The following is a 21,841-nucleotide window of genomic DNA, read 5'->3' on the forward strand; positions in this document are numbered from 1 at the left end:
CCTAGCATGATTTTTCAAGATGACATCACCTGAACATAAGCCCTAATGCATCTTTTGGAGCAAAACTTAATATAAGACCTGCTCTTATTTTGGGGGAAACATGGTATTTTAAACAAGTGAGAAAACCGAGGCACATTTTAAAAAAAATATTATTTAACTTGCATCTGTTCACATAAATAAGGAGATATAGGATCAAATCTCTTTCTAATGCCAACATTTTTCACTCCACCCCCCAGTAACTGAACTGGACTATACCTCTATCATCTCTTATTTTTTCTCTTTATCTTCAAAGTATGAAAAACACATATCTTTCTATTCTCTCTGTCAGTCATTCTATTAATGTGTGTTGATACAGACCCTATTTAAAGACATCAATTAGACTCGAAAAGAAAAATATGATTCGTCATATAGCTGAGTTTTTCTAACACCAGAAGCGAAAAATAATATTCAATAATGTGGTTTTCATTTTATTTAAACCATAATTTTCACAGTCTTGAAAGTTAGGAAACATAGGGAGCTTTTACTTCATTACTTTTATTCATAAATTAATTAATTTATTCCATGTATATAATTTCTCCTTTTAAATATATTAAATATAACAATTTGTCTTCAATTTTTTATTTATTTTGGTGAAAATGTAGTTCGATAGTCTTGAGAATTTTTTTTTTTCTTTGAGAAAATTTAGTTGTGGTTTTCCTTGGCAAGTTCTATAATAATTCTTTTATTAGTGTTTTAAAGTATAATAGAGATATTTTGGTTATTCAGAATTTGTTATTATGAAAGACTATTACATAGATCATTGCACAGTGAGGAAAGGAAACGTTTGACTCTCTCCTGCTATCATCTCAAATTAGGATGTACAAAACCAAACTTTTCTTTTTCTGCTTCTTCATTACTAACCCTCACTCACAACCAATTATTTTAATGGCCTCATTATGAGAATTTTAGGAGGCTGCATGAAATTTTTACTGAAATAGAAGTGATTCTGAATGATCACTTGGTTCACCAGTGAGGCATGGTTTATAGAGTATGATTCCAATATGCCAGGATGTCAGAGAGATGAGTAAGTCCCCATCCTCAAGAAACCGCAGTGAAAACCAAAAGTGTATAACACACTGTAGGAAACGCTGTAACAGTGTTGTTTGCATGGACCCTATGGTGGGAAAAGCATCATACACATACATGAGGTGGGAATTAATAAAAGAAAACCTGCTGAAGGTAATCTACATGAATCTCGAAAATTAAGTAGAATTTGTCCAGGCGAAGACATTGAAGGAAAGGCATGTGGGACAGGACAGGGGAGGGAATGGAATTCATAGACGGCAAATGTGCAATGGTTAGTCACATGATTCTAGAGCCAGCCACCTCAGTTCAAACATCACCACTTTCCGCTTTTTCACCGAATACTCTTAGGAAAGTTCTCATCAGCAAAGTGGGTGTCATCATAGTTCCTACATCCTAGAATTAACTCAGTCTTATAAATCCCCTTGAATAGTGTCTGATGCATAGAAAAATGCTAAAGAACTATTAATTACAAGAGAATAAGAAATAACATAATGTTTGAGAAACTAGAAATCATTGGATATTACTGAAAAGAAAATGCAAAAAGTGGCTTGGAAGAAGGTGAAGAGGCTATGTACTGTGTTAAACAGCTGGAAATTACATATAGGTCATCGGAAAGCAGAGGAATGGCCATCCAATTGCATTTTAAATAGACATCACCAAGGCAGAGTAGGAAGAGTAAAAGGGAGAATGTTGGTAAAGGTTAGATGCACAGAACCCAGTTAGAATGCCATAGTAATTGCCCAACCTAAATTATTTTATAATCCCCTTTACTAGTAACAAAAGGAATTGAAAGGAGATGACAGTTGAGAGAAATATTTATACGGTAGAATTGGCAGGGCTTGCTCCTAACATTCAGTAAGTAACATAGCCTGGGTGATAATTTGAGAGAGAAAGGAATAAATTAGGATCTAAAGACTCTTGCTTTGGGAGAGTGGGTGGCTAGCAAAGGCACACAAAATAGCAAGAGAAGAAGAGAATACAGGAACAAACAGAGGTTTGAAAGAGAAAATAATGAGGGCAGTTTTTAGACATATTGAATTTAACATTCTTTTAGTACATGCTAAGTCAGAATTTTAGAATTGAATTCTATCTTAAAAGAACAGATTCAGGATTCAATAGAAAAGATAAAGATGACCATGAAGGTGAAGGTTTCCCAGAGACAGTTTATTATGTGATGAGTGGAAGAAGATGGTCCAATGAAGCAGATGGGGAAAATAATAGTTTAATGTGGTTTCAGATTTGATAAAAGGTATGAATAAAGGATCTCCAGGAAAGAACAAGAATCTCATGTGGTTGAATAGAAACTTACTATTTCTTTGTGTTTCGTACATACTACTATGTGAAACCTATATCTATAGGTCATTTACCAGATTGATTGGGAAAATGTCTTTTACGAAATAAAAATATTTACTTTTAATCTAGAGAGCAAATTTTAAAAATCAATCAATCAGAAATCTATTATTTTAACCTTTAAAACTAACTTTTCTCCCATTATTTTAAGTATGTAGCTATTATTTGCACTTACAAAAAGCTAAAAAAAATATCTAACGTCATTTTTAAAATTTTAATTATATTCCAAATCAGCATGGGCATTCATCATGACAATGACCACCCATCATGTGCTGATGGTCTTCATATCATGTCTGGTGAATGGATTAAAGGACAAAATCTTGGTGATGTTTCATGGTCCCGATGTAGCAAGGAAGATTTGGAAAGATTTCTAAGGTACTGAGGTCACTTACTATTGTTGTATCATGAATGTTTGCGTGTGCCTGCTTCCTCTCCACCAGGGAAGGCGGTGTGGCAGAGCAGAAAGGACACTAGGTTAGGAATCAAGGTACTTGGTTCCACTTCTGGCTCTTCCATTGACTCATAGTGTGAATTGGGACATATTATTTAACCCATCTGCTTCTTAATTTCCACATTTTCAAATACAAGGATGGGCAACATGATTTGTAAGGTTGAAAAATTATTATAACGATAAACTCTGTCACTGTATTTAATTGCCTCTTCACAATTTCCCAGTGGAAACATTCTCATTGCTTATCATTCGGCACATCTGTTGTTACCACAAAGAACCTCTTTCACAAAAGCTCCACCTTTTCATTGTGATACTTCTCAACTCTGACTCTTTTTTCATTACTACATAATTTTCGCCATTATAAATAGTCTCTGATTCTCTTCCACCATCAAGAGCAATAACACTTAGCTTCTGCCTGGTTGGAAAAAGAAATGAAAAATGTTGCTATTGTTCTAATTTTCATTTTCTTTGTTTGAGAGGCCATATGAAATCACATTTAATTTTTGTTGCTAAACTACCCAGGTTTTATATAAAAAACTATAAAACATACTTTAAAAATCTGATGAGTTCTTTGATGAGCTGTTTTTTAATGACAGTTGAATATTATGAGGAGAAATGACATTAAATCCCAATCTTTGTCTTACCATTCTCTATGTAATATGTATATGGTGATGGAAGATCTAATTTTCATTTTAAAGCCCTTGTTCTTTACTTATTCCTTTGGTAATAGAAGGAGCAGCTGAAACAGTAAGTGATATGCACAGTAGTGAGTGAGTGGGTGAGAGTTGTTTAAACTATCCAAAAGTCTAAGTCAGAAATAGAGGAGTACCCAGCTAGCTAATTTCACTGCATAGGTCAGTTTCATTCATTTTTCCATACTATTTAAGTTGGCAAGCCCATTTTTTCTGCTAAATGAATATTAAAATATCCTAAAATATAATATATTATCATAATTCTGCTCTGAAATATATGCAATATAGTCTCTGCATGCTCTTTGTCATGACAGTGTAGACGACGGCGCTCAGAGCATGTAATAGTTTGAACACACCACCTCACTGGAACAGTGGCCCTTCAGTGGGTGCTAATGAGTTCCTTTGGCTGCCTTCACATGAATCAGAGCTATGATAAAATTAAACGTCACCTCATAAATGGAACTTGTATTACAATGTCAAGTACAAACATATTCGTACTATGAATACTCCCGAGAGAATGCTTTCTGTAGTCTTTCCGTCCCTGAATGCAGTTGATTTCTTACCTTCACACATGACTTTTGGGCAAGTTAATTTCTGAGTCTGAGCTTTTTCAACTTATAAATGTGTAAAACAGTATTATGTAGATTAGCTGAGTTAATCCATATGAAAGACCTTTTATAAACCAAAAAAATTCTGTTACCTTGAACATTATTATTCTTAGGATTATCTTAAATAATTGTAAATAAATGATTCTCATATCTGAAATAATTTCTATACGCATTAAATAGAAGAGCTTATCAATAAAAGTAAGAAAATGTTTTTAATATTATGCAGTGTTTCCTGTTGCATGCTAATGATAACAACTTTTGATATCATTAAATTCAAAATTTTACACCTATCTGCGTATTGCCAGGTCAAAGGCCAGTAACTGCTTGCTACAGACAAATCCCCAGAGTGTCAATTCCGTGATGGTTCCCTCCAAGCTGCCAGGGATGACATACACTGCTGATGAGCAATGTCAGATTCTCTTTGGGCCGATGGCTTCCTTTTGTCAAGAGATGCAGGTAAGGGTTGTGTCCAGGTGGGGTTTTCAAAGTGTATGTTCACATTCACTGTTTACAAGTATTGTCTAAAGGAGAGGAGGACGACTTTGTTTTAGAGTTTGTGGCTCAAAATCACCTCAATCTTGGAACGAGGGAATTTTCTAAGAAAAGGTTTCTGCATTTTTTTCCCCCCTGGCATTTAGGCAGTGAAAGAAATAAGGTGTGGGCCTTTAATTAATGAGGAATGACCCAAGAATTTCTACTTTGAAATGGCACTGAAGTCAGGGAAATACTTGCATTATGCCATTTCAGTGATCCTATTTTGAATCTCTTACTTTCTTACATGGTAGAAAACTGGGTGAAAATGTAATAAAAGTGATATATGAATATGTAATTGTGGACAAAGAGTTACATCTTTTAACCCTGAAAATAACACGTTAAAAATATGTGCTATAGGAACAAAACTTAGAGGGTACATTTTTAAATAGTTCAACTAGAGTAAAAGAGTAAATGTATGATGGCAAACTAAGCAGTGTCTGTATGTTAGTATTCAGTCATTAATTACTCAGGCCAGTTGTACCAGTCTAGAAATCTGAGGTCTAAAGGAGTGAGCAAAACGACCTTCTTAATTGATGTAAGAATTTTAACTTTATTTACCCTTCCTTCTTTCTTTCCTTCTCTCTTCCTACTGCCCATCCCCTAGCTGCCCACCTCTTCCCAATACACACACACACTTTGTATTTCAGGAATAAACTGATAGCCATATTTAGAGTGAATTGGTAGCTGTATTTCACTCTTCCTAAGTTTCTATGATTGGGTCAAAGGAATTTGCTTTTGTTGGAGATAATACTGTTTTGGATTACGGGCAACATAATTAAAATCCATTATAAGGAAAAGAGTATAAATCCATGATAAAAAAAAAAGAGCATTATGACATATTTTATGCTCTCTCTGCTGTGTAGTTCTTATCGATGGAGTTGTTCACTAGTTTATTATTTTTCTCTTCTTAATTCCCCACACTAGTGTGTAAGCTCCCAGAGGAAGTTTCTTTAGCATCTAGTCCAGTGGCTGGCACATGGTAGGCACTCGGTGAATATTTGACTTACGATTAAAATAAGTGAATGTATAAAGGAGTTAGAACTGCATTAAATATGATGTGTGAAAGGATGTGTAGACTGTAATACTCATCTGACAATAGTGGAGCTCAAAAGGAACTGGTACAGGTGAGTGATTGTGACCTGATACCCAAGGGTGTACATGTGGCAGGATCATGGATGCATGGAATGTGGCATCAGGCGTGATGATGACAGCAGCAGCCAGGCTGGTTCTGCGATCTGTTCCTGATAGCTCTCTCTTCTCATGTACCAGTCTTCTTGTCCACTCTACGGTCACCTCCAGACCTTTAGATAATCAAAAAATGGGTCACAATCTTCTTTCTTAAATCTTCAAGGTAAAATAAATGTTTTGAGATACATAGGGTTGGTTTTGTGGGTAGACACTCCTACACGCTGAGATTATCATTGTTCTGGAACACAGAGTAGGCTATGCATGGTTACCATTGTAGTGTTGTGTAGGAGATCGTTTCAATTTATGCAGCGTAGAGAATTGATAGAGCTGATGAATGGAAAATGTTCACGTTTTATCAAGTAACCCAAGTGTTAGGAAAACTCAGCAAATATTCAACTACAAACATGATATTGGTAAATTTTAGATTATTTTACATAAATGTTATTTTTAAAAGCTTTTTTAATGATATAGTGCAGTTAGTGAAACTTTGCTAGTACCATTCTACAATATTTTGACTCCATTTTGATTCTTGTAACAATTATATGCTGGAGTTAGTATTCAACCCTATTTTACAAATCAACAATTTTATACACCAGCAGGATGAAATATCTTAATTGATATATTTTTCTAGGCATTTTGCTCTCTTTATTTGATTATTTCTTGCTGACTTACTGGCATGGATTTTTTTTTTTTTTTTCATCTCTGAAAGTATAAATGGTTTTAAGGGATCTGGGTTTCTCAATATCCTCGCAAATAAAATTAGGCTTTAGGTTTTAGTTATCCAGAAATATTCTCCTTTTTTCCCCCCTCAAATTATATGTATGTGACATTTTTATTTATAGAATTAGTTTTTCTCTAGTCCTATCTGTCAGTATCTTTATCAAGGACAATTTAAAACACAATGCCAGAAAGGATTGAGTTGTTGTGGGCAGCCAAGGAAAAACAGTGCCTCTGAGTCTGGGTTTGGTTGGAGATCTCTGGCTGGAGAGGCAGGAAGCCTGCGTTCTATCAGTGGTTGTGCCTCTTATTAGGTGTTAACCTCAAAGCTCTTTTTCTTTCTAAGCCACACTCTGTAGAATGAGAAGTGGGACTACATTATCCTACAGAGGCTCTTAGAGCCTGGACTTCTGTGATTCCAAAATACTATTCTGATACTGCCCTTGAAAATCGTCATTTCCGTCCCAAATTAGCGCAGCGTGCAGTGTGGGAACTAGATGGACTGATTGATCGATCGATCGATAGATAGAGCCATTGAAGAGATTATTTACAAATTCATTCTCTGATTTTGCAAATGTTTATTGAGTTCCAACTGCTTTCCAGGCACTGCCGTATGCACTAACAATAGAGCAGGAAAAAAGATCCCACCTTCATGGAGCATACATTTTAGTTTGGGGAAACAGACAATAAGCAAATACATACATAATATATCTGTTGGTGGTTAAGTGTTTTGGAGAAGCATAAACTCAGATAAGACGTTTAGCGAATACAACCAGGAATGGGAGGGTGGGAATGGTGCTATTTTATATGGGGTGATCTGGGAGGGCTTCCTATAGAAGTTGGTATTTGTTTAGAGATCTGAAGGAAGTGTGATACCAAAACATGCATTTATCTTGAAAGGAAGATAAGAAGAGGAAATAGAAAACAAAATTCCTTGCAGTGGAGTTTTGGTCATATTTTAAGTTTAAAATGTTCATTAGACATCCAAGTAGAGATGCAAGTAGGTCCAGGATTGACAGTATCAGGAGGATAACTTAAAAATATAAGGGAAAATAGTTACAAGTGTAGAAGATTGAATGGTTCTACTTAAGTCACACACATACACCATCAAGTGGATACACGTTGAATCACCATATCTACCAATCTGGCATCTAGACTACACAAAACAAATCTCTTAGAAAGCAATCTCCGTAGCCTCAAAAGAGTTGTCAGCCCTTTTAATCACTGTACCTCTAGCACCTGAAAGAGTGCTCAATAAATATTTGTTAGATTGAATAAGTGAATGATGGAATGATGGAATAGTGATTCTAAAATTTCACCCATATAAATAGTTGATTCTTAGATAGAAACACGCATACTCATTTTATTGCAGTTCATGTTACTAAGCTTTGCAAATGTTGTGGTTTTTTTTTTACAAACTGAAGGTTTGTGGCAATCCTGCATCAGGCAAGCCTACCAGTGCCATTTTCCCAATAGGCTCAGATGACGCTTAGCATATTTTAGTCCTAAAGCGCTTTTTAATTAAGGTGTATGTACATTGGTTTTTAGGCACAATGCTATTACGTGCTTATTAGATAACAACATAGTACAAGCACAAGTTTTACATACACTGGGAAACCACAAAAAATTGCAATATTTGCTTTTTTGCAGTGGTCTGGAACTGAACACACAATATCTTCAAGGTATGCCTGTATATAACATGTCAAGATAACATGAAGATGACCTTCTAAAAGATTGATTTAACCAACTTAATTAACCCATTAAATTCAATAATTCATTAATTTCATAAAATATTAATTTATGGCTACATAAAAACCAACCTACAAGGGCAGATAGCTTGTTTCACAACTTATAAGTTAATCAGGCATCCTTATCACCATCCATTTCCAATCAATTATAAAGAACTATCAGGCTGCATGGAGTGAGGATTCCTAGCAACTTTTCAACATGTGTGTTTCTGGTAGAATCTTAAAGACAATAGCAGTTGGTCTATAGTATTTGAATTAGCCATTGCTCTCCCATACTTGTAAACAGTTATGCACAAGCACTAGCGACTCCAACCTTCCGTACAGGCTGATCTCACTTATGATATAAATTTACCCTTAGGATAGCAACCTACATCTGCAAAATGTTGCCAGGCATAGCTGTTAGAGGTGCTTGGGAAACATCTTGACCCCTAGCAAGAATAGCTCACTCTTCTGCAGTAACATGCTCCCTTCTTGGATGTCCTGATTCCCTAGTCCTTAGCAAGTGGTGCCACGAGGCCTCTGGCACCTGGTGGCTGAGCCAGCTCCAACTGCTTCAAGTTACTTAGCTGCCTGAAATGACTTAGCCTCACTAAGGACACAGAGGTATGGATGTTTCCCTAGAATCAGGAAAAAGTGGCCACAAAAGAGTTATGTTTTTGAGTAAGAAGGAAGTGTGCTGAAAAACTGACGACCTCCAGGAAACTTAAGGCTCTGCCTTCGGTTTTGGACTAGGCACACTGAATTGCATCTATAGCATATTGTATAGGAAATTTTCTAGTGTAATTGAATCATATGGTAACTTTAAAAAGTTGCATAGAACGTTCCAATTTTACATTTCTCTTATATCGACTTGATGCATCAAAATCTGTTACACTTCTCAAACCTCTCTTTTGATCCAGTGAACAGGCTGGCATGGAATTCAGGTACCTACGAAAAGTTCTAGAAGACTAAGTCACTGTAAGTTGGGATTGTGTAATTCCAGAGGCAACAGGAATTTGAGCTTTAAAAGGCTTAACAAGAAATAGCCTTTGATGGCTAGTAGTTGTTTGGGCAACTAAAACAGCATCATTGCTAAATAAAATGTTGTTGCGATTCATGAAGTTGTAGATTTATAAAGTCCTTCCCTCCTATAAGATCTATAAAGTTATGGTGGGCTCAGGCTACCAGGAATTGATTCGGCCTGTTTGCCATCTAATCAAAGCTTCATCTTATGCTTTGAGTCTTAATGCTACACAGTCTATGAGTACATGAGTTTGATGGCAGTCTACTTGACTGGCTAATCTAGCTCTTTAATTTCTTTTCTTAGAACTAATTTTTTCCATGACTTCTTATTGACATGTTGTTTTCTATTGTTTTATGTTCCATCTTATACAAATTCTTCCCTACTCTGGAATTAAATTCTTCTATGGTACATTCATTTTCTTTCAGCTTAAATATTTCTATAGCACCAGAGACATTTTGGATTTGTTTTGTAATTTATTAATGAAGGCAGTTCTTAAAAGATAACTTTTTATTGTTTATGCCAACTTTTATTGCACTGTAATAAGATGAAGTAGTCTATATGATGCCAAATCTTTACAATTTATTGGTTTCGTTTGCTTTATTTTGGTTTGATTGATCTATCAGTAACTGACAGACATGTGCTAAAATACTCATCTCTAACTATCGATTTATTTATTTCTCCCTGTAATTCTGTCAGTCGTTATCTTATAAAATGTTCAGTTATATTACAAGATGTATACACATTTATGGATTTTCATCTATTTGTGTATGTGTTTTCATCAGCTAGTTTAACATTTTTACATTTATTTAAATTTGTGTTTATAGGATCTTTATTCTGTCAACCTATTTTGTGTTTGTGTTTCATTTTTATGCCTAGTTTTTCCTCTTTTTCTCCTTTCTACTTTACATTGGAGAAACCAAACTTCCTCTGTATTCAAAAGTCATACACTCTTTATATGTTTTTATGTATATCAGTAACTGGTTCTTTTTTCTTGCTGAATAGTAGTCCACTGGTAGATAAAATATTTGGTTTATCACTTACTTCACTTCTCAGTAGACATCTGGGATGTTAGCTGTTCTGAGTAAGGCTACTCTAAACATTTGTGAATGATTATTTGTGTAGACATGTTTTTATTCTGCAATATTAATGCATTAACACATTATATATTAATAGATTAATTTCTTTTAAACTCTGACCTAGGGACAGGCTGACTGTTTTAGGAAATAAAGTTTTACTGGAACACAGTCACCCGCATTTGTTCACATGTCCTCTTTGGCTGCCTTCAAGCGACAATGACAGTGTTGAAGAGTTGCAACAGAGTCCATATGGCCCACAAGCCTAAAATAGATACTATTTGGTACTGTACAGAAACATGTACTGACACCTGTTGTAGCTACTCTGGCTTCTCTTATATTCCTGCAAAGAATGTTTGTTTGTTTGTTTGTTTGTCTGTTTGTTTTCCCCACAGGCAATTAAGTTTGTTAGATTCAAACTGGAAACTTTGTCTTACATACAGTGTACAGCAGCTCATATCTTGGATCAATTTGCTCTTCCCTTATCTCAGCTATTTTGAATGTTTCTTATGTATGTATGGGTCAGGTGCCTGCTGAAGACTTAGGCTTCTCTAATGCTTTATCTTTTGGGATTGTCCCTTCAGTTTTTGTCAGCTCTGACCACCCTCGTTTCTGTCTTCAGGAGTCTAAAACGATGGCATGTTTTTTACTGTTGCTTTAGCCACACAATGTCATGCCATGACCACAGGCCATTATTAGGTCAAAACTGCAAAGATGGTGAACTCAACTTGTGCCAATCCTTTCAGCTCCCCTCAAAATTTACTTGCCTTTGTTCACTCTCTGGAGCCATCAGAAAGTTGGTTTTTTTTTGTGTTCTAGCCATAGTTTATGGTTGTTATCGACAGGAGGGTAGGTCTCTGGGGACTTACCCCCTCTTCCAGAAGGGGAAACTGTTTATCTTATATTTTGCTTTTATACTAAGGAATTCTGGATCATTTTTCTTTCACATAGTTTCTTCCCACTTTTCATTCTTTTCTTTGGGGCTTCATTAACTAGGTATTGACAGTTCTTCTTTCTCTAAATTTCCTATTAGTCTTTGACTTTCTTTAACAGTTTCTGATGTGTTCCATTGAGGAGTCATTGCAGCTTGCTACTTCATTTGTTGGCTAGGCATAGACTGCATTTTCCTTCCCATGTCTATTACTTAATTTCTGCCACTAGCAATCTGAAAGTATGTGGAGTCAGGGAGGAAAAAGGAAGACATAAACTTATTTAATAGTTACAGGCCAACTCTTCTCTGTAAAGCGTTAAAGTTTTGAGATGTAAATAATCTACATTCCTAGTATTTCTCCCACTAAAAAGGTTTATAATAATGGCTACAATCCAATTATTACTGCTTTACGACGAGTATGTAGTCAATGTTTGTTTAGATGTATCCTCATTTTTATCAGTTTCTTTGCTTGCCATTCATTGCTTTTTAGCCCTTTCCTGTCAGATCATATTCCTTCTTGAAATGCATTATTCAGTGTTGCTTTTGGGCAGATCTGTTGGTGGTAGATACTCAATGTTTGTTTCCTTATTCCTTTATTTAACTTTCAGCCTTGAGTAAAATTTTAGCTGAGTTTAGAAGTATAGATTGACAATCATTTTTTCCTCTGGCCACTTTGAGTATATCATGTATTCACTTCCTTAGTTGGTGCCAAAGTGCTATCTTTGCCATTTTCCTAATCTTAAAAGAAAACCTCCAACATTTCAGTGTTTTTTGGTGATGTTTGCTATAGATTTTCATAGATGTCCATTAGTCATGAAGACACATCCTTCAATGGCTAGTTTGCTAAGATTTTTCTTTTTAAATGAATGTTTGAATGGACATTGAATTCTATCACATGCTTTGTATCCATATATGTAAGAATCAGAGATTTTAAAGTTATTGAAATGCTTGGTTACATTAATTCAATTTCTAATATTGCGGTAACCTTGTATTCCAAGGAAAAACCCAACTTAGTCATGGTATTTTGCATTTTTTGTGCATTGCTGGTCAATCGCTGGTTAAAATTTGTTTAGCATATTTAGATCTAAGTTAATAAATGAGGTAGATCACTATTTTCACTTTCTTTTAAAATTCCTGTCTGATTTGGGTATCTTAAAGTGTGTTTAAAAGTGTTCTCTCTTTTTCTGTTCTCTAGAGAGTTTGTGTAAATTGAGAATCAAAGTTTCTTGAAAGATTGTTAGTTACAATCTTGTGGTTACAGAATTGTGGTTACAGAATAGTTAAGCTTTTCTATTCTTGGGTCTATTTTAGTAAGTTTTTAAAAATGTTTTTCCATTTTTTATATTATTAGCTTTATTGGCATAAAGTTCATAAAGCCTTCCTATTTCTGTTTAAACTTTACATTATCTGTAGTTATGCCTTCTTTTTATTCCTAACTGTTTATTTTTGTCTTCTGTTTTTTCTTGATAATTTTCAATTTGTACTACAAAGAACTAGATTTCAGTTTTTTATTGTTTCTTTTGAGTCTTTTTTCCTATTTTTTTTAATACCTCTCTTTCTTCCTCTCTTCCATTCTTAATAATACTAAGGTGTTCTATGATGGCAAAGAATGTTTTTGAAAATATTATCCCATACTGAATCACATTTGCAGTCAAATGTTAAGTTATTGAAATTGTGTTTTGGAAGATACTATATGGAAGAACAAAGAGTTACATGTTGAAGATTTAATTGTTACTTCCATCTACTTAAGTTTTTTTTATTTTAGCATAAATTTTAGAACATCTTAATGGAACTGTGTACTCTAAAGAAAGACATGGGTACAAGTTTTCTTTGAAGATAAATTTTATTGTGTTTATACATGGACAATTAATCTTCCATTTAAATTGTTTAATTTAAAATATATAGTATTTTCATGTAAACACTTTAAAAGCCTACTTGAGATAAGCATCCAGATTCATATTATATGCTTTTAATAATCTTTTCTTAGTATGGAAGAATCAAAAAGGGATATTGTATTATTTTTATTAGTTTGCTAGGAAATGCTGAATTGTACATTTCTGTCCTAGATTCCTAAGCAAAGCATTTTAAGTTTTAAAGTTCTTTTCTTAATTGATATATTAATGGTTTCAGCAATTAAGTTGAAAAAAAAAATTCGACTCTGACCAGTGTAACATATGGAAAGTGTTTGGTTCTAACAAAATACCCAGTTCTGCCCCTCATTATCTTAAGAAAGGGTGTGATATTACATAGCTCTAGTATCACACATCTGAGAGATTCCACTTCCTATTCCAATTCTTCAACATTTTCTTGCTCTACTTTTGACAGTTTGGTTTGAAATTCTGAATCTGAGTTATTTTTCACAATGAGGCTATGATTTACTTACCATAAGATCCCTAGACCTGCAGAACATAAAGTGTAAAGAGATCTCCTCTGTGAGAGATTTATTTTACATGACTGTGCTTATCTTGAAAAGCTGCCAAGTTTGCTTTTATGCTCTCAGTGCCTCAAGTGGAAATCAATTAAAGTACCTGCTGTTTTGAATAGCAGATAATGGTGGAAGGTCAGCATTCAGACCACCAACAGTGTTCAACAAGCAAGTATTATTCTAAAACTATAGCCCAGAAGATTCGCTTTTTAGTTCAGTATACATTGGTTAACTAATGAACTGGACTAAAGTAATTCATGTTATCACACAACTAAGTTTTATTGAATATAAGTAAAGCAAAATTCTTCCTTGGTGGAAAATTCAGCATTTGACCTTGTAGTTATAAAACATCTTTAACAGAAAGGTCTTAGCGAGGGGGTGGGTGGGAGAACTTGTAGGAACTAAAGTTTTCAGGTTAGAGATCCGTTCATTCAAATATAAATGTGTCCCGTCCACAAAGTACATCAAATGATTAACCTCTCTGTTTATTTTCAAGAGTCTAAAATATTGTAGAGAAATAATTTGATTTAGGCATTTTAAAAAACAAGTTCCTGGGTGAATTTTTAGTAAATGATATGTGCAAATAAAAGCATGCAAGTTAAGCTACATCATATCCTAAATATTATAAGATGTACTTGTACGAAATATGACAGAAAAACTGTCTGTCACAGCAGATAAAATAATGCAAATAAAATATATCACACTCTTGCATAGACTGTTAAATTTTTAAGAGCTTACAAACATTTCAGAAATCTAAATATTTAAATAAAGAAAGGATAGGAAAATAATACTTTGGGAGTTGTGACAAATCCAGTACTCAAGTTGTAATAGAGCGGTTTCAAACGTTAGTTTAAATATGTCTTTCCCAAAGTATTTAGTAGACTTGGGTCATAAGTTAACTTGAACTTTGCAGTGATTTTTTAGTCTGTTTTGAACACCATTGCCAGAGTAGAATTCCTAAAATAGCTTATTTATCTTATCAACCGTCTGGTCAACTGCTAAGTGGCCTCTTATTCCCTCCAAATATGGACCCCTAGTCCTTCCTGGTATTCAAGATCTGGGTCTTCTATCTTTAAAATCTTATTCACTACTCCCTTCCTCCTCCCATGACACTGGTCTTCTCACCCTTTCATGACCATATCTTTCACATTTCCACTTGTTCTGTCTTTACTGACCTGTTTGCTTCCACCCTCTTCTCCAAGTACCTGGATAGGTAGTAACACAATCATCTTCACTATAGATTGCTCTGATCGCCTTTACGTATTCCTCATGGATTTCATACTTCTGTGCAATTTATGAATAGTATGCTTGTCGCTAAACAACTTAACCATCAAGGAGAACTGACTCTGGGTGATGAACACACAATGGGCTTTATAGATGATGTAATACAGAATTGTACACCTGAAATCTATGTAACTTTACTAACAATTGTCACCCCAATAAACTTTAATTTAAAAAACAAACAAAACAAAACAAAAAAAACTTAACCATCTTATAGAAATAGAAAGTCCTTAGGGACATGCCAGTTGTGCCTCTTTGTATCTGTCTCTGGGCTGACCACAATGAGAGCTCTGGCATCGATTTCTGATGGTCCTCCCTCTTGAATTTCCCTAGAACTCTTCTTTCATTATGTCTTGCTGCTTTATCCCAGCACTTGTTTTTATTACTTTCCACATTTCCTTAGAAAAAGTTCATTGTGTCCTGGAAATCTAGAACTCATTCATACTGAGGTAAAATGACTGATAATTTCCAGAAACATACGCACTGAGAGTCTCTGTATTGTGTCAAGGGCCAAGGCTATGTAATGGAATCAGGAAGCACTAGCCGTGGCATAAGTGACAGGCTTCAGGAAGGAGGCATTCAATTTATACCACAAGCACATCACTTTAATTCTTCCAGTCTGGTTCATATGATGGTACAAATATTGATTTTTTTAGCTTGTATTTTTCTGTTATAGCTACTTAATGTTATGTAATCACATGTGTTTTAGTTAAATTTGAAAAGATTTAAATTTATTGCACAGATTTCCTGTTTTTATGCATCAATTTTCTCATCACTATAAATAAGCTATAAACTAGCTCAATCATAAGTTCAGTATTGAAAGTATCACAACATATTTTTCTTCAATTAATTTCTGTTCTGTCAAAGTAGCTTTCTCAAAAATTGTTTATGTCACCTCAAAAATGTGATACCTTCCCCTTATTATTATGCCCTTGTTTTCAGCATGTTATTTGTACAGGGTTATGGTGCAAGGTAGAAGGTGAGAAAGAATGCAGAACCAAACTTGATCCACCAATGGATGGAACCGATTGTGACGCTGGTAAGGTAAGTCATTTATGTTACCTCAAGTTAATTAGAATATTACATGAAACTTAAGAAACTTGTGTTTTCTCCTGCCAGTCACATGTATCCCTGTTAACACTAGTGGTATACTTTCAGTATATAGAAAAGTTGCAGCATTTCGTCTATTTTCAATTTTAACTTTTATATTTTTGCAATCTGTCATTTTGTTAATATCAATGCAATTATTTTTTATCGTTGGTTATGAGAATGTTGAGTCGATATATAAAAAAGAACTCATTTTTTTACTATGCAAATTAAATATAAGTAAAATAATCACAAATAATAACATATATAATGAAACTTCTCAGAGATAATGAAAACTTTCAGTTATAAAATATTGTCTCAGGAGAACCACTGAGTATAATTTTTCCTTGTCACTCCAAGCATCATAAATAAAATACTCTAATTGACATTTTGGGTATTAGTGAATATTTGACTAAGTTATTTAATCTAATGTGTTTCAGAAGGCAGTAAGAGTTTATTAGTTTATATTTCCAGATCAAAATAATTACTGTTGAAATTTTCTTTTGGAGAACATGAAGGAGGAAGATCCCATGTAAACTTATAATTATGGTTAATTTAATCAAAAGGTAACAGTTCAGTAGTTTACATACATTTTTAATTCTTATTCTACGAAGGGGAAGTGGACCAGTTATCAGAAACCTTGCTTTTGAAGAACATGAATTTTTATTACATTTGAAAAGAAACAACAACGTAAAGAATACTTGGGGAAAACACTTAGTGAAAAACTTAAGTTATGTAGAGTGGTAGTTTTAGAAACACATTGATTTGAAAAGATGAACAGAAAGGAAATCAAGCAATTCCACTTCTAGATTTTGTTTTAGGGAAATACTTACACATGTGCACAACGATAGGCATGTGTGCATGGATACACACACACACACACACACACACACACACACACTCACACACGTTTACGTAAATGCAATTTGCCATGACGAGAAATGAGAAACAACAAAAATATTAATCAGGAGAGGAATGGTTACAGTGTAGCTGTTAAAAGAATAATATATATATATATATATATATATTATACATATATATACATATATATATAAATATAATTAAAATATCTACAAGACATGGTTAGTACATAGGTATGTCAGGAAAATTGATACTTTATGATACCATTTGAGGTTTAAGAGAAAAAGTTTGTATTCAGATGTGAATATACATACACATAGTATATATTTTTAAACTCAAAAAATGGTTTGAAAATATAAACTCCAAACTATAATTTGTAGGGAGGGAAGTGGAATTGATGGATGGGAGTAAAGCAACAGGAGGTGAAGGTGAATATAACTTTTCTCCAGACATTTTTGGATTGTTTGACATAAGCACATAGTCATTTATTACGTCTATGATTTCTTTAATTAAAGAAAGAAAACAATGTGCAAATTAAGTCCAAAATTTTTTTTTAAAAGACTAGAAATGTTTCATCATTAGATACAATCAATAAAAAAATGGTTTCATGAAAGGGAACTTCTATGAAGTATGATTCAGTTGTTCACATACTGAGCTAAATATTTTTCTATGAGCTTATGTACAGTCAGATTTTGGGTTTGTTTTATTTTTTAAATTATGCACAAAGTATAATAGCATGTGTATATTGAGCAAGCCTTATAGTATTGCACTGAGTAATTCATTACTTGAATCATAAAACTCTGCACCAGCAATAATTTTCATCATTCCAGCAACACAAAAGCACTAATAAACAAAGATAACCAAATATTGAGCCATATTTTTTCAAACATCACACAACCCATTCGCCTTACTTAGTTTGTCTTTAGCAATATAAAATCTTTTTCTTTTTGCAATCTACTTTGCTGTCTAAGTAATTTTCTACTATTATTTTTTCTATCGATATTTATGAAAATAATTTGCATTCTTGAGGTCTCTAAATTTATTTTTTGAGCAATCAAAACTGTAATTACTCATCAAAAGTAAAATGTTTTATTTCCCTGTTATTGTGCTAATGATATTCTTGTAGCGGTTCTGTAATGCTTTGTGTATTAAAGTAACTAATGAACTTCTCAGTTCCTCAGGCCAGTGGGCTTCTTCACCTATCCATCTGTTCCAGCTGTTTTAGGAGCCATCATGAGAATAGCTTCCAACACTGCAGTTGAGTGCTATATAGTGCTGAAATATTTGAATGCTTGCAAGCTCTCACTAAACACTGCTAGCTCGATACGTTGCAAATCAAGAAACAAAGCTGGGAATTTTGTTATGTGTTACACTCTAGTGATGTTAATCTAGCTGTATAACTAGTTTACCTAAGAGTATACAACTAAGTCTGAGAAAGTGCCTACAGAATTTTATGATTCAAAATGCCTGGGAAGATAGGGATTAATCTATTTATACATAGCATTTTCCCAAATTCAGAGCAGCCTGTTTTCTTTCTTAATTTCTCTTTGTAATATTATCATCTGTGTTTACATTTATATTGAACAGAGGTGAAGGAATTGATAAATGATTTGATAAAAACCAAGAAACATGTGTTTTTTACTTATAATATTTGCTAGTAATTGAGGGAGGGGAAAGGAAAGTATGATACCAATTTACTAGCAATTTAGACTATTTTGAAGGACCCTACATAATATACTTTAGTTATTTACTTTCCTAAATTGAGATTCTTGAAGTTACCATGATCATTCTTTATTGAAAAAATAAAGCCTGTAATATCCTTGCAATCTCACATTTACAAATGTACAGGGTTTGTTACCTTTCTTTTCTTCTCTCCTCTTCCCTCCCCCAACAATGTATATATGAGAAGATTTGGTTAGAAAACAATGGTGTTTTTTTTTTTACTCTTCGGGGACCTCTTCCAATGTGGTGTTTTTGTGAACTTCCTAGACATATCTGTATAGAAATTTGACAGAATAGAAATATCATCCATTTTTTTAGGTCATGTACTGTCCCAGAAATAGTTTATATTATATACTCCCTTAGCATCTTCATAAATCACACTGAATTAGTCAATGTGACAAATTTTGACATTTTTAGACCATGTGTAATACCTTTTTTGAGGCTAAAAAATACAAATGAGACAAAACATGCCGCTAGAAAATTTATGAAAAACTCCATTAGGATCATTTTATATGCAAACCTAATAGACTATGTGGTATAATAATTTAAAGAACACATTTGACATTTGCCCCAGTGTTGAAGCACACCCCCACCTAGAAGACACAGAAGCAGTTCTCTATTGTTTCATCCAGAGATCTGCTTATCGGCAAGGTGATGAACTTCAAATATTATATTTTGCCTTCTTTAAATTTCAGCTTATTTGTGTATGCAAATTTGGCTTACATATCTGCTTCCATTTCTCTTCGTCTGCCAGATATGGTCTAGTTCAAATGATGTGCAAGTGTAGGTCCCCGTCTTTTCCAGAATATTTTTAGTCTGATGTGAACTCTAGCCCAGCCTTTTAATGCCAGTTTGCTGCTAAATGGGCAAGGAGCTATGACATTCACTCTGGGAAAAATAAACACCCTTCAAGTAGGCCAAAACAATTTGACCAACAGAAGTTTGACAGCTTTCACTTTGAATTCTTTTTTTCCATGAATGGCATAGCATTGTGAAATCCTTAAAACCAGTAAGTTGTTTAAAAGTTTTCACAGGGTATGTTTTTTCCCCCCTTTTGAAATTTTTAGACTGAATCTTCCTACAAAATCTCAATTTATTTAATGACAGACTTAGCATATCAATACATTCTGAGTTGTTGAGGTTTATTTTTTTTAGGCCTGGATTTAAAACTTCTTGAATCTAAAAGAGGTTGAATTTAATATGATTAGAAAAAATCTGCAGGAACTAATTATTTTATTGCATAGAAAAGCATTAACTGGGCTCAAACAAAACTAGGTAGTATAGTTTTTAAGTTCTCTTCTAAAAACAGCATTTAAAAACACATTCTCAAAATAAATTTTTAAAGAACTATAGATTGATTAAGAGCAGAATGAATAGAATTTTGATTAGATTTCTTGAAACTTGTTAATAAAATTAATATAATCACACATAATTTATTATTGTTGTTAAGCTGTTTTAAATCCTGAACAGGGTCTATGCATTGTGCTTAGTGCTTCATTTAAACTCTGAAAAAAGTCTATTAGGTAAATATGATTATCATTCACATTTTGAAATGGGAAAACTGAGGGTCAGAGTGTTTCTGTAATTTCTTCAAAATTCCTTATATATCAGGTTGCCCTTAGGTGCAGAAAATTGTTTAGCACTTGAAGGGTAAGCTTGCTTTACCCCATCATTATACAATTATTAATCTAAATTTTCCTAATCTTTATTTATTATTCTCAACATGCTTTTGTTCAGTTAATTTTCACCTTGAAAATATGTGCCATGACCATCACATATCTGATTTTCCAGGAATAAGGAGAAATTATAATAATCTGTCCATCAAGTCCGGGCAGCCATTCCTCAGTAACCCAGCAATAGCCTCTTTCACTGCTTTTGTTTAATGAAAAAATAAATATAAAAAAGAGAAGGAGCATACTCCTTTCTCTTCCTTCACAGTTGCCTTTCTCAGTGAATAAATAAATACCAAATAAGCTACAGAATAATTGGAATGAAATGACAGAATTTCATTCAAAGAGTTTAATTGCCCAAGTAGTTCCAACCAACAGCTTTCAGAAGAAAACTTGCTTGTAATGTTAAGGCTTGAATTTGATTGGGAACTCTTTCAGAAAAAAGAAAGAAAAAACATAAAGGGAAGTGCTAAAATTAAATAATACTTATTTTTTAACTATAAGGAGAGTCCCCAGATCACTGACATTTGGAATCAAAATTGCTAAATTTGCTACAATGCCTGCCTCACCCTACTTATAGAAGCACAATTATGTCTTGTTTTCCATTCTTGCATATGAATCTATGCTTTTTTTATTCGTCTCTTTAGTTGTTTTGTTTCTTCGAGTGTATTAGTTTTCCTTTCCTGGCCAGTGCCAGGAATCCCACATTCCCTCTCCACCCTACCCCTGTCCCAGTCCTGACTTCTCAGGGCTATCGTACAGATAACTGTGTGCTACTTTCATGACAAGACTGTTTGATCTGACATGAGAACTGGGAAAGGGGGACCATTGTGTTACCATGGCAAAAAGCAAGTGCGGACTTACTGGTGGTCTTTTTCAATTCCATGTGTTGGGGGCTCTAGTAGACCCGATTTAATCGAAATTCCTGTGACTCTATAGGCCAGTGAATGATTTTCCATTGTGCCCTGATTTGTTCACCTAAGACATAACTTTTGGAATAGTGGTGTAAGGCTGGAGAATGTACCAGCAGGACCTCAGCACCTGGACAAGCGGCCGGAGAGTGGAGCGTGTGGAGTCCCTGCAGCAGAACCTGCAGTTCTGGCATCAGCCGTCGGGAGCGCGAGTGTCCTGGGTAAACGCACAGTTCCGGGATTGGGGGAGGGCAGGTTTCTCTTCACGTTTGAAATGCAGAGACTTTGCTGATAAGCCATGTTGGAAAGCAAAAGAAGCCTCTCCACACTGGGAACAGAAGTCCCTCAATTTATTATATAGTAACTCCCTTTGATAAAAAAAGAGTAAGACCCATCCTTCTAGTAAGAATAAATAAATGCTACAAAGGGTGGTTTCTTGATTAAATCAAATCAAATGTTGGATTTGAATAAGCAGGAGCTATGTATTAGATGAAGTAAGTCAAGAGTTAAAGGAGCTGTGAGAAG

The 21,841-nt window shown here is 34.2% G+C and overlaps 1 protein-coding gene across 3 annotated transcripts in view; it reads left to right on the forward strand.

The window, feature by feature from the left end:
- The window catches only part of ADAMTS19 (ADAM metallopeptidase with thrombospondin type 1 motif 19), a 232,549-nt gene that overhangs the window by 127,160 nt on the left and 83,548 nt on the right, over positions 1-21,841 (forward strand). For 2 of the 3 annotated variants that reach the window (XM_088798593.1, XM_019756011.3), the window contains exons 9-12: positions 2,650-2,790; positions 4,472-4,622; positions 16,009-16,110; positions 21,407-21,537. In XM_088798593.1, coding sequence (XP_088654719.1) covers positions 2,650-2,790; positions 4,472-4,622; positions 16,009-16,110; positions 21,407-21,537 — 525 coding nt within the window. The remainder of the gene's footprint in view (positions 1-2,649; positions 2,791-4,471; positions 4,623-16,008; positions 16,111-21,406; positions 21,538-21,841) is intronic. The other variant, XM_088798594.1, reaches the window with a different exon arrangement.

This window comes from Rhinolophus sinicus, chromosome 5 (assembly GCF_057876585.1).
Source record: "Rhinolophus sinicus isolate RSI-liver-muscle chromosome 5, RSI-T2T, whole genome shotgun sequence".
NCBI classification, from domain to species: domain Eukaryota; kingdom Metazoa; phylum Chordata; class Mammalia; order Chiroptera; family Rhinolophidae; genus Rhinolophus; species Rhinolophus sinicus.